This window comes from Columba livia, chromosome 3 (assembly GCF_036013475.1).
Source record: "Columba livia isolate bColLiv1 breed racing homer chromosome 3, bColLiv1.pat.W.v2, whole genome shotgun sequence".
Classification (NCBI taxonomy): domain Eukaryota; kingdom Metazoa; phylum Chordata; class Aves; order Columbiformes; family Columbidae; genus Columba; species Columba livia.
This window is the reverse complement of record NC_088604.1, coordinates 21,894,999-21,908,262: the sequence shown is the minus strand read 5'-3', so window position 1 is coordinate 21,908,262 and position 13,264 is coordinate 21,894,999. Positions and strand designations below refer to the sequence as shown.

General features: G+C 37.7%; 1 protein-coding gene across 5 annotated transcripts in view; it reads left to right on the top strand.

The window, feature by feature from the left end:
- Positions 1-13,264, top strand: part of ERICH1 (glutamate rich 1) — an 88,934-nt gene that overhangs the window by 4,158 nt on the left and 71,512 nt on the right. For 4 of the 5 annotated variants that reach the window (XR_010471149.1, XR_010471147.1, XR_010471148.1 and 1 more), the window contains exon 2: positions 10,980-11,174. The exons of the other annotated variant lie outside the window; for it this stretch is intronic. Coding sequence is in view for 1 of the 4 variants with exons in the window: in XM_065056016.1 (XP_064912088.1) it covers positions 10,980-11,174 (195 nt within the window). In the remaining 3 variants the exon portion in view is untranslated. The remainder of the gene's footprint in view (positions 1-10,979; positions 11,175-13,264) is intronic. 5 annotated transcript variants of the gene reach the window in all.

Here is a 13,264-nt window from a genome sequence, read left to right as displayed (position 1 = left end):
TCTTTAGTTCAAAATGTTGAAAACTCCTAGAGGAGTTTGCATTTCTATTAAGAATTGCCAATGGCTTAAGTTAAAACTCCTTTTATGACTAGAAAGAAAATAAAAATTCTCTCTCATTGAAATTTTTAGGGTTTTTTTTTAATGATGGTATATTTGGTATAATATTTATTTGTTATATGCATATATACATATGTGGGCATGCTTGCAGAAGTTGCTGGATATTCAAGTCACAGCAAAGTGGGATATATTTACTCTCTGAAGAAGGCTATGTAGACATTCAATTGTATTTGTGTTTTATATTATATGGACTTACTAAGTTTCCTTTTAAATAAAGCTTAAATGATGCACAGTCTTGTGGAACTTTGCCTGTGCTAAGTGATACTACCCTTGCCAGTTTCATGGTTTGTTTTGTAAATACTGATATATTGAGCTTCATTTTAGTTTCATATGAGCAGAGGCAGCAATCTGTCTTTTTAAAATTTCTTTTCTCTTCAGTAATCTGAACTCTGACTTTTTTTTTACAGTGTTCACCTATTGTTATGGCAGTGTGTTAGGCCAGTGTAGTACTATTTTTCTGTTTTCTGTGTTGCCCCCAGCATCTACCATGACATTTAACTTTAGCGCACATGTGTGGTACAGTTTACTCACTTGAAGCCATATGCTTTTTTAATCCAGATAAGAGTTCTTTAGGTTGAAGTCAGGTTTAAGTTTACTGAAACTTAGAAAGTTTATGCCTATGCTGGTGGGGACTGGTCTTGGTGATCAGTGATGTTATATGTGCACAGTCTTTCCCCCCCCCCTCTGAAAATCTGTCTTGGAAAAGTCTCTTCCAGCTCTGGTTTACAGTTGGCCCGACTTCAAGTAGCCAGAATTACTACTACTAATAATATTCAGTGAAGTTGAGCTTCTTTAATAATACTGGGTGAGATATCTTTAGCTGTTTTGAGTGAGACCTGTTTGATTGTGCAAGGTAAGATCAAGATAACGGTGCACTATGAGAAAAGTATTAAGTATTGTGAAAGATGTTTAGAAAAATGGATAGCATGCACAAATTGAAATAATGGTGAAAATGTTCTGTTTTCCCAGGACTGTAGTAGGAAGTACATATCTTACAAGGTTTCAGTACAAGGCAGACAGGGCTCTTATGAACAGCTGGAACAAAATCCTGATGTTCTCATTGTATGGGTTATGTAGCTTCTTATCATCTGTGTCATGCCAAGTTTATTAGATGTCTAGGAGCTTGCGGTTACAATTAAGGTGGCCTACTGAGAGATCTTGAAAGCCTTTGTTGAGACAGGATGGCAGGATCTATTAGTCAGATTCTTATTGAACTACACAGTCATGCAGAATTTGATGACAGATGTACCACCAGTATTACTGATTTGAAACTGCAATGTGACACAGAGATCATGCTTAAAGCTGAGTCAGTTTTGTCTAAGCTAACAAAATAAAATAAATATCTGCTCTGCTTTTTTTTTTGTGTGTGTGTGTCAGGAATAAGTTACTGGTTTGTATCTGCAATTGCTATAAATGGTGCTGGCCTGGATGTACACAGGTGAATCTTGGAGTTGTAGATCACCTTCCCATTGTGATTCACTCCTTAATTTAGGTGAATACATAAATGTGGAGTATGTGATGACTATATTATTTTTCTTTCCTTCCTTTCTACACTACTGGCATGTGCTATATACTTATAAGTTGCTCTTGTTCAAAAGTTGTCTTTGATAGGAGAATGGTATATTACTGATATGTTGGTTAACAAAGTGGTTTTCTATATATTATAAAAATCAGTGCTAGGTGAAAAGATAAATGAAGCCACATTTTATGGACAACTATATCTGAGCACAAAACTGGAGGTTTTTTACACTATGCAGTTCATGAACTGTAATACTAAGGAGTAAAACTAGGCAATTAACATGTGAGCTTAATGTCTAATGGGATATAGAACACCAATAGATGCTGTTTCAGTGAGAATAATGTCAGAGGTCTTGAGATGAACCTCAATATTGTGAAGTTAGTATTACAAACTAGATTTAAAATGACAGCATCTGAGCTTTGTGCAGCTCCCCATGACATTTTGATTAACAACTGTGCTGAGATGCAGATGGGGGATATCTACTAGTTCAGGCACAGAATTCAGGTGAACTTGAATACAAGTAAATTCTTCTGTTACTTGATTCACAAAGAGTATTTGTGTGTTCTCCTTTTTCCTGCTAAATAGATAGTCTTAACTGCTAAAGCTATTATTATAGATGTTATACTGAATGTCAGTGAGATTGATTGTGAAACTGGGAAAGAGGACTGCTCCCAACTTACGTGTAGACATTCTGTCAAAAGCTATACAAACTTTTCCCTTTAAGCTGTTATCCAGGTTTTATGAGTCTAGTGGAATTAAAAGATTGTGTGAGGAGCAAGTCCAGTTAAAAAGAATCAGTTTGTCACATCAGCATTTTACCAAGGTGTTCCTACTCAGTCTTAATTCTGAGAAACCTAAGCAACTCACCCTCCTTGACATCTGCTGACCCAGATGATAACAGCTTGGAGGGGAAATAGAGTGAACAGCTGAAGATGTTGTAGATGATCTGCAGAATGGCATCCTCTTTGACCAAACACAGGTTCTCGTAAGTTGTTAGCTTCTGTGTTTGTCTACATGTGCCTCTTTCAAGAGGTAGTCAGCTTCACCCTGAATTTTCTGCAGCAGATGTTTCAGTCCATACTTTCATCCTGTTCTGTTTTTTAGCCGCTGTCCTAAGAACCTGTTACTGTAGCTTCACTTGTGGGATGAGGACTGCTTGCAAATTGTGAACACAAAACAAAATACTGTAAAATTGGATGCTTTCCACTCCTGTGTATGTAAAACTGTACTTCAACCACAGCTAGAATTTTGCATATTTCACACTTTTTTCCCCCTCTTTGGAAAGATCAGTTTTGTTATTCCCATGACAATGCTTTGCTTTGTGCACACTCTATCTATTATGGAATGGAATTATGTCACTATTGGAAAAACTCATGTCACTGATAGCAGGAAAATGACACTTTCCTTTTCTTCCTCCTGACTTAAACAAGAGCATCCCTTCTTAAAATATAACATAACACTTAAGATGATCTGAACCATAAGGCTATACAGGATGGAATTGCATGTCACTACATTATTTTTCTTGTATAACTGTGCAGCCTGAGCATTTTTGGAAATGGGAAAGTCATATAAAAGTGAATGGGAGTGGGAAAATGATAGCCTGTTCAGCTGCCATGGAATGCTTTGTTCTAGTTAATTCCTCCCTTTTCTGTTTGATTTTAATCTGTTGGTAGTTGCTGAGCTGGTATCCCAAGTCTGGGAATATTCTTTGCAGCTAAGTGATCTCTACTATAAGAGGGGTTTGCACTTGGTGCAGTATCACCTGTGCTGTGTACATCTTGGATACCCAGTGGCTGGTTGGCAGAATTGGTGTGTTGTATTCACTAGGTCTCTGGAGGCGTGTATAAATGGCCTTGCATGTGTCTACTGTTGGACATCATAACTGCAATCTGAATTCTACCCTTAGCGTCTGAAATATAAACTAGGTGCCTTTACCTTTTTGAGACTTGCGGAGCTATGACCTGAGAATCACTGTGGGTTAGGCCAAAGTGAAGACCTTTGTTTATAAGTTTGGCCAGCTGAGCAACTCCTTCAGAAAGAATCCAGAAGACCTAAACCATGAAACTCCATCCTGTATGGTTAAAGGGCAAGCAAGCTTTGTGGGGAATCATTTAAGGGAGTGGACAGTAGCTTCTAGTCAAAGGTTATCATCAGTCTTCTGCCTGCTAGCTGGTAAGAATGCCAGTCTGGTTAACATTTTCTGGATGTAGCAGTATCTTAAAATGCTTTTACGCTCAATTGCTTTGGGATCTAATGAAATCCAGGTATCTCTTTTTCAAGTGGTCCAATTCGGTGTCTCTGGTCAAGAGTTGCCTGTCCAACTATGATTAAAGAAGAGGAGATTATCCAGGCAATACAGTTGTTATACCCAACTAGGCAAGGCCCTAAGCAGTCTGTTCTGGTTGATCCTTCTCTGAGCATTAGGATTAAACTAGATGATATCTGGAGGTCTCTTCCAACCTTAACAGTTCTGTGATTTTTATGACCATTCTGTGAAATAATTGGCCTTTGTAAGAGGTGTGATGCTTACATAATAAAAGAGGCTTTAAGGATTTAAATCCTTTTGAATATCAGAGGGTAATTCTGCACTAACAGAGATGAACTGAACATTTTAATGAAACTTGTCCATATGTTCTGCATGTGGATTATCATTCTGTCTGCTCTTTCCATCTTTTCTGTTCTGCTGTACTAGCTTTTCTTCTGCTTTAGCAGAAATAGCATGTTAACACATCTCACACATGGGATGGTTTCAGCAGAAATTCCTGACTTTTCCCTTTTTGGAAGACTCTTCTGTTTGTAGGAAAGAGAGACCAAGTAGGGCACCTTGCAAGCCTCACAGAGTTCTAATATGTTCAGTGCTCTTGGTGCCACTTATTTTATTCTTGCTACCCAAGTTGCATTTGAGTAGGCATAAGGCAACCAATTGAAAAACATGGTGGGGGTGCTTAGAGTATATATGGCAAGTAGCCAAAGGTACATGGCAAGCATTCTCCACAGAAATGTTTTTGAGGCAACGGTTGCTTCCTACCCTCACCTGTACAGGAACACTTCTGATGTTGTTCAGAACTTTGTTTAGTTATTCAGCATACTTTTGTTACAGCTTGTAGTCTTAACTGAGTTTGAAGTCATGCTGGCAACCCCAGGAGAACCTTTATAAATCTGCAGTGCTATTCTAGTGTTGGCACCTGTGTGTGTTTGTGGGTAGTCTCCTTATGTACATAAGAAACTGACAGTGGTGTCCATTTAATATGTAGATGCCAAACAATGCATTTATTTGAAGCAGTCTTTTTTATCTTCTCACAAAATTGTGGTAGAAAGATCCTGAATGTTTATAATTTGTATCACTAGCCAGCAAGTGTTCTGCACTTTGTTTCTTGGGATTATACTTTGCTTTGTTTATGTTATGTCAAGCTGTAGAGACCTGGTGCTTTTTCAATTTTCTAATGTATTTGTACTTCACCGTTTACACCCATGATTTGTCAAGAATTAACCATGGAACTAGTTTGGTATTTGTTCTCATTTCTGAAAATACTGGCACCTTTTCATCACTGAGGAATTCCTTCTGGTGTTGCTTCAGCTCATTGCACAGTAGGAACATTCAGTGCTTTCAATTAATAGGGTGGGTATTTTGATAGTTGCATGTTTTCACATGAAAGTGATTTTTTTTTTTTCACTTTTGCAATCTAATATTGTCTTCTGAGTAAGCTTTGCACAGTTGTAGGTCAATTAGAATTGAATTTTTTTATTGAAAATGTTGAGGCAATTGGACTAGGTGGTTATTGTAGGTCCCTTCTTACTGAAAAGTCCTATTCCAGCTGAAGAAATACACCAACTGCTCTCTTCATCTTGTGTTTGCAGCTTTCTGCATCTCAGGCACAAGGCCACAGTGGTTTTTGAAGCTCTAGAAGTACACAAAAGCCATGTACTTCACTGGAAAATGGCATAGGCTTTTAATAAGCTTTCATTTTTCTCTTTAATCTTTGTAACTTTGTTAGCAAAGGCAATGTCAGTGTAGCCTGGTCTTCCTCTACAGCAGAAAAGCTAAGACTGTCTTTAAACCTTTAGGATTTGGGCCAGGTATTTCAGTTAATATTATTAGTGTGTAGTACCTCCTTTTGGCTATATGCCTAGCTCTTACATTGTGAAGTTTTCTTTGTGTAGTCTTGAACTGTGTTCAATCTATTCCACAAAACTGGTGTGGCATCCACAACTCTTGTTCTCACCACCACACATGTGACTACAGTTTGATGTCTGGTAAATCCATGTAGATTTGGAACACGAAGTCATTGTCGGTTGATTATAAAGTCTACTGCTTCTCTCACCTTCACTCACCTTCAGTGTGTTGTTTTCAGCATTATACATCTCACAGCATAAAGAATATTTCCACCTTAGTGTTGATGTCCTGTCAGCTTCCTAGAGGTGAAATAGCACACAAAACATGGCAAGGACTTCTTCACAGTTCTATTTGTGCTTTCGTTTGGACTCTGGAGATACCAGCAATGGAAAAATCTTTCCACACACTACTCAGAACTGAAATGGCTACTAAGTCTGCTATGATAACACAAAATGCTAAATTGTGGTGGTCCCTTGGCCATGCTCATCTAACCTAGAGGCTCAGAGCTTTTTCCAGTTGTCACTGTGTAACCAGGTGTTCAGAGCCGTGTCTTCCTTCAGTAACGTCTACAGCTACAGGAAAATTTTCCTTCACGTTGCAGAATACATTCCCCATTGAACTCAAGAAAGCATCTTCAGTCTTCAGTAGGTTGGGAGTAAGGAGCTATCAATTATACCTCAGAGAAGCAGAGCTGTGATAAGCTACTGTGATAGGTTTTTAAAGACTTCCTGCATATTGGGTGAACTGAAGTCTTCTTTTCATTAATTCTTGCCTGGTCTCTTCCCTGTAAAACTTCTTTAATTACTCTGCTGTCCCAGATTTTGTAGGGACTTGCAAGCAATGCAGTGCTAATGCTAACAAACATTCTGTGTTGCTTTCAACATGAGTTTTACATCAGTCCCATTTCTGTCCCCTAAACCTCTTAGCTCATCTGCTTTCCTCTCTCACTTCCAGTTTCTCATTTGTTCGGGAAACTGCTTTGTTCAAAAAGAGAGATGTATTTGCAGTAGGCTTTTTTCCCTTTTTTTCCTTGTAATTGGCTTTTTATTGCTATTCACATTTCTTTCCTGTTCAATTACAGGCTCAGTTCCAGAGATAATTCCCCTCAAACTATTCTTTCTCTTCAAAACCTGGTATTCCAGTCTGGTAATATATGAATACAATTGTAAAGATGTCCTTAAAAACATATTCCATAGAATATATTACATTCACCTTCTTGTACCTTGTGCATTAGCACTGTGTGTAAATGTGACAATTTTTGTTGGTTCTGACTCCAGATAGTGTAGCCCTGATCCTTCTGCAATGTCTCTGGTATTTTCTTTCAGTCTTTTTTTTTAAAAACACATCTCAAAATTGTATATGCGTGTTTAGAGACACCAGTCTGGTATGAAGAGTAGAAAAGTGTTCCCAGATTGGTCTCTTGAAAGCCTACATGAATCTGTACAGATACTTCATTAGTTATGTTGACTGGAAAATAAAGGCAACAAATAACCATATCTACTTGGCTATGCTAAGCTATGGTGAGAGCAAGTCTCACGACATTTGGGAACTCTGATAGGTTAGATATGTCTTTGGTAGTACATATTTTTCCTTAAATTTTCTTTATTGCAAATCTCCTATTAAAATAGAGTTCTTTTTAAGGGTTTGAGCAGTTCTTACCAGATGGACTAATCTCTGAAGCTGCGCAGTGCCAAAGACATCACGGTAAAGAGAGTTTGGAATAGGGGAGAAAAGCTGCTCTGTAGCATCAGGCAACACCAGCCTCCTGTAATTAAGCCAATGCTCATGGATATCACAGGATATCTTCTTTTTCTTTTTTTTTTTTTTTTTTTTTTTTTTTTTTAGGTAATTGCAGCAATAAAACCCTAAGAAAAGACCATCTTCTGTCATTTGAAAAATGTTTTGGTTGCTCAGCTGTGAGACTCTTAACTTAGCAGAGTGCTGCTTTGGAGTGTGTAAAGCTGCTGAGTATGGCAGGATAGATAGTCCTCAGAGCCTCATTTCCTTGTTCATTGATACGCAGACAAACTTTTTCAAAAAGTTTTGGACTGCAGGCAGATTTTTTTCAGGCTAGAATATACTCAGGATTCAAATTCAAATTCAAAATAGTTCAGACTAAATCAGTCAGGTTTTTTCAGCTGCTTTCTGTTGATACCACCTTCTCCATTTCCTGAGGAAGGATACTGCTGGAAACATGGCTTCCTTCTGCCATCGGAAGGTTTGTGATACATCTGGTCGTGAACAAGGACCTGGGTCATACCTAGATGTCACCACTGCTCATTTCTGTTCTGTTGTGATTATTAGGATTTGCAAGGCCTCTGAAGAGCGGGCTCTGCAGTGCCGAGGTGCACCGACACGGGTGTGAAAGCATTGCAGGCGGTGACGCAGCCCCCACTCTGCATCCAGCTGCCTGTGCCTCCTGAAAACTCCAACCTGTAAGACTGGATGTTGCATTGGTGTTGGCAACTAAACCACATCTTTGCTGAAGTAAATCTATTGCTGCTACTGATTTTTCTTTCTAAGCAAGAGAGATTTTTGTGGAAGAACACTTCCCTCAGTATTCACACTCTCCAAGGCAAGCGTTGTTTCACCCTGTTTCTGAAGCGTAGGTATTAGAGATGGGGAGAGCTCCATGTGAATGAGAAGGAATGAATGGCTCAAAACTGCTCTCGTACTGCTTTCTGAAGCAATGCTAATATGCATATGAGTGTAGTCCCTGTATTTTAAAAAGGGAAAAAAAAAAAAAAGGTAAAGTCATTTTTTGTGGGGGTAACTGAACAGATGACTAGGGAAACTGGATTTTAAGCATTAAATACACTGTAGTTACAAAGAGGCTGCCTCTCCTCAGGAGATTTGGAAAAGATCTATTTCCATATATGGATTCATTGGTATCTCAATGATCATTTACTTTGGGAGAATAGCTTCCTCAGTATAAGTGCCTGGATGCTAATTTTGTGTACTGGTTTTGGCTGTGTTAATTTTCTGCATAACAGCTCCTATGGTGCTATGTTCGGATTTGTGGTAAAAGTGTTGATAACACCCCAATATCTTGGTTATGGCTGAGCAGTGCTTATGCAGCGCCAAGACTGCCCTGCCAGTGAGTAGGCTGAGAGTGGGCAACAAGCTGAGAGGTGACACAGCTGGGACAGCGACCCGAACTGAACAAAGGGATATTCCATGCCCTGTGATGTTGTGCTCAGCAATAAAAGGTGGGGGAAGGAGGAATCTTTGGAGTGACGGTGTTTGTCTGTCCAAGTAACAGTCACACGTGATGGAGCCTGGATTTCCTGGAGATGGCTGAACACCTGCCCATGGGAATGAGGGAATGAACTTTTTGTTTTACTTTGCATACAGGCATCGCTTTTGCTTCACCTGCTAAACTGTCTGCATCTCAACACACAATTTGTCTCAGTTCTGCTTTTCTGATTCTCTTTCCCATGTCACCTGTGAGATATTGAGTGAGCAGCTGTGTGTGGGTTAGCTACTTACTGAAGTTAAACCATGATGTTTAGTAATGGCACTACTAGAGTTAGAATGCTGCCATGTCACTAGCAGTACTAGGGGAGAGAATCCAGAATAAATCTCTTGGATAACTTGCTTTAGAGTCAGAGATCTGCAGAGGGCAGTTAACTTTGTTGAATTACACTGCTTATTTCTGTTTATTTTCCCTGGTTGTCATCTGAGGAGAGAAATTGTGGATTTTGTCTTTCTAGATGTAGAATATCCTGGCAAGGGAACCTAATGAAAATAGACTTTTGAAACACTTGTTGATGCCTGTCTTTCTGGGAACAGTAGTCTTAACCCATAACTTGCAAAATGGATTGTGCTTATTTGATGGGGACATCTCTGGCAACTTGTCACAGGTTTTTTTTCACAGCACTGAATGATGGATAAATAGAAAAAAAAAAAAAAACAGCCTTCATAAGCACAGTTTCCTGCACAAGTATCTCTTCAGGCTTACAGACTTTTTCATAAGGTCAACCATTATTCAATAGATGGGGCACAAGCAAAAACTGATAAAGTATGAACTAGTAAGAGCTCAAGAGAAGTCTAACAAGACATTCTGCCCCATGGTTAGTCATTTACATGACAATTGAAACATATCACCAAGGTACATCTGAATACATGACTAGAAGATAAAGTTTGTCTCTCAAGGACTGGTGGTTCAAGGATTTCTCAGTTTGATTATGGTGATTTTTTTCTTTTAAGTTGTAGAAGGAAAGTTATTTATTGAAGAGTTATGTGATGATAGTATGTTTTTTCTGTTAAGTTGCAAAAGGAGCCATTCTTCTTATAAGAAGTCCTTTCCTCTTGATAGAATTGTTTTGTTAAGAATCTGCACCGAATAGCTTGTATAGTGTCCATACACTGTGTGTTAAATTTACAGTTGGAACTTGGGTAACATATTTTTCTCCAAATGTGTCTTTTTCACTCCTCCCCCATCCCACAATATCTGCTTGACCGTGTAGGATTCGTGAAACTGGGGATGTTGTTTTGCGGTGGATAAATCTTTTAGTATTACTTTATATTTTTATATAATATGTAATTTCAAGTGATTGAAATATGCATGCATATAAAGATGATAGTTCTGTTGATGAGTAGATTATTTGCATATATTTATTTAATCAAATGATGCTTGCATTTGAGTAACTCGTAACAGATTGCTGGTGAGAAAGGGGCCCATAAGAGAAAGAGGCGTGTAAGAATACTGCTAATTCTGTAGAAATAATTGGGTTACCATGTGTTTCTGCTGCTGTCTACTTTTAGTTTTTCTGAGTGATTAAATAGTTGTAGCTTACTGATTTTAATGAGTGGTTCAATTGCAATGCCTCTGTGCCAGAAAAGAGACCTGCATTTTGAGCAGCCTTAGAACACTTGTGTAGGAAGATACTTGTTTTAAAAGAAATTTTAAAAATTAATGTTTATTATTAATTAAAAATTAATTGATTAAAAATTAATGTTTATTTAGTGTGTAAATGTACTGTACTAATTTATTGCCAGAATGTAGTTGAACAGAGGACTTTATATGTAAACTTGCTAGTGAACTCTGAAATTTTAAAGCTTTTTTTCTGACTCAGGTTTAGGACTTTGATATGTTTTCAGCTTTACCTGTGAGAGGTAGGGGTTACTGAAGACAGACTTGTATGGAATATGAAGAAAACTATCTCGTATTAATTATTTAAAACACTGTATTTCTTTCTGTTTAAAAAAAGGTTTCTTATCCCACAGTGTTCATAGGGAAAGTACTGAAACGACTCTATCCTGAAACTTCATCATCTTCTCTTGCACATACTTCGACTAAAGAAGAAGAGGTGGGTCCCAGAAATCTGGGCTCAAAATCCAAAGAAGAGGATTTGAATAACGTTCAGACTTCATCAGCAGAGGCTAGCACATCAACTGCTACACTCGGTAAATCATTTGAAGGTGAGACTGCATAGTCCTTTTTCTGATAATATGCTTTTAACTATAGTTACTTTACTTGAGAACAGTATGTTATCTACTTTTTTATCTGTTGATACCAACAGACAAATTTGAATACAAGGGCTAGTGGTACTTAATACCTAGAACATCTGAGGTCAATGCAGAAGTCCTCTGTTTATACCTGGTTCCTAATATATTGTTCTTCAGGCTAATGAAACAAAAGCTTTTGATCCAGAATCCTAATACAGCTAAAAAATAAAGCTCATGGGGAAGGGAACACGGAGTGAAAAGAACAGTTCTGTGTTTAGGATTTTCACAGCAAAGCAGCAAGGCTGTTCCTGAAACTAACAGCAAACTAACCAAGCATATTTTCTATTGGAGGCAAGCAAATGCTTTGGTAGTACAAAGAGAGTTCTGCCTTGATTGTTCTACAAATGTGTACTTTAAAAAAAAGTCTTTGAAGAGGGTTGCAGGGATAAACTCATAGGAAAAACAAAAATCAGTTGCTCATCTGTGAAACCAACAGATAGCCTAACTATTCTTCTCTGGTTTTGATTTTATCTAAATTTAAGAAGCTCTTGCATGAATAGTCATTTACATGTTGTGATTTTTATGGCATTGGACACTGAAGGTACGAGTTTAGTGATAGGTTATAAGATTTGGAGCAATAAACTGTGTGGGATTGGAAAAGGAAAAACATAAAAGCATTGAATTTTTTGATCATATACTATTTTAATTATCTTCTTTCTTGTAGACCATGTAAGTAACAGTAGTCAAAGATGGACAATAGAAATGGAGAGGTGGATATTTTTGTGTGTGCTAATATGAACTCCTTGCTAGAAAGTGATTATTTCAGTCCTGCAAAATCTACTGAAAAATTCAATTGTGACAATTGAGGATTTCTTCAAAAAGAAGCTGACTTAAAATCTAAGTATTTTTTAGCAGTAACAGCTTTTTCCTGTAGAACTTATCCCAATGTTTTACTTGCCTTTAACAGTTATTTTCAAATTGTGAAAATACCATTACTGATATGCACAACCTAACTTCCTCTAGATTCTTCTTTTTATTGGAATGCAGCTTGCAGCATTGCCTTAAATATCTGCATCTTGACGCGTAATAGGGACTTACGCCTATAAAATGTAAAGATCCTACTTTTTATATCCTGTAAATATTTGCATTTATTTGCAAAATTATTTGCATTTGAGAAAAGTAGAAGTTGAGATGTCTAAGTGTATAAGAGATCAGGACCCATGTAAATGACTTGTTCTTATCTAATTAGAAGTTTAATAATTTAGTATCAGAAAGGATTGTCCCACAAAGCTCCCCACATAGTTCTGGAACTAAAGCTCAGAATAACTGGCAGTTGAAGAAAAATTCAGAGGAACACTGTCCTTTGACTACAGAGTGAACTTCTGAATGATATTTGCATTTTCTTTGGGGAGGTGGTAGTTCTGTTAGGAAGTAGAGAAAACGTGGAGATGCCATGCTTCTCCTGAACCGCAAAGAAGGGTGGTCACATCTTATATCTTGAAAGGGGAGGGGGGGAGTGTTTGTTTTTTGTTTGTTTTCCCTGAAGTGAAAGAAAAACCCCAGCAAACCCAACCATCTGCTTGTGGCCAAAACTTCCATTCAGAGGTAAGATGTACCTTCCCTTTGGACTCTAGTCGTCCTAAATCAGTTGGGTTTTTTTTTACCCTATTCTACCAAAATACTGAAATGAATGTAACCAAAATAGGGGTTCCCTCACCCCCAGGACAATTAGGTAAGACTTTTTAAACATTTTTCCCCTTGAGGAGCTTGATTATTCCATTTCATGAGCTGTAGTTCTTAATTTTCAGAAGATTTAAGAAAGGAGCTTTTTATTGCTTCAACATAAAATTAAAAGACTGTCTAGATAACCACCTTTATTACCTTAAAACCTTTAAAAATTACACATACATGTAATAAACTTGAGCCTTCTTGGCAGTCGAAGTATTCAAGAGAACAATGGAAAACTGAAGGTTCTTTCAAGTAAGTGGACTAATTTTTTTTCTCTAAGCTTGTGAATATGCTTCCAAGTGCAGTATTATAAATGCTTAAAAACCTGCTGTGCT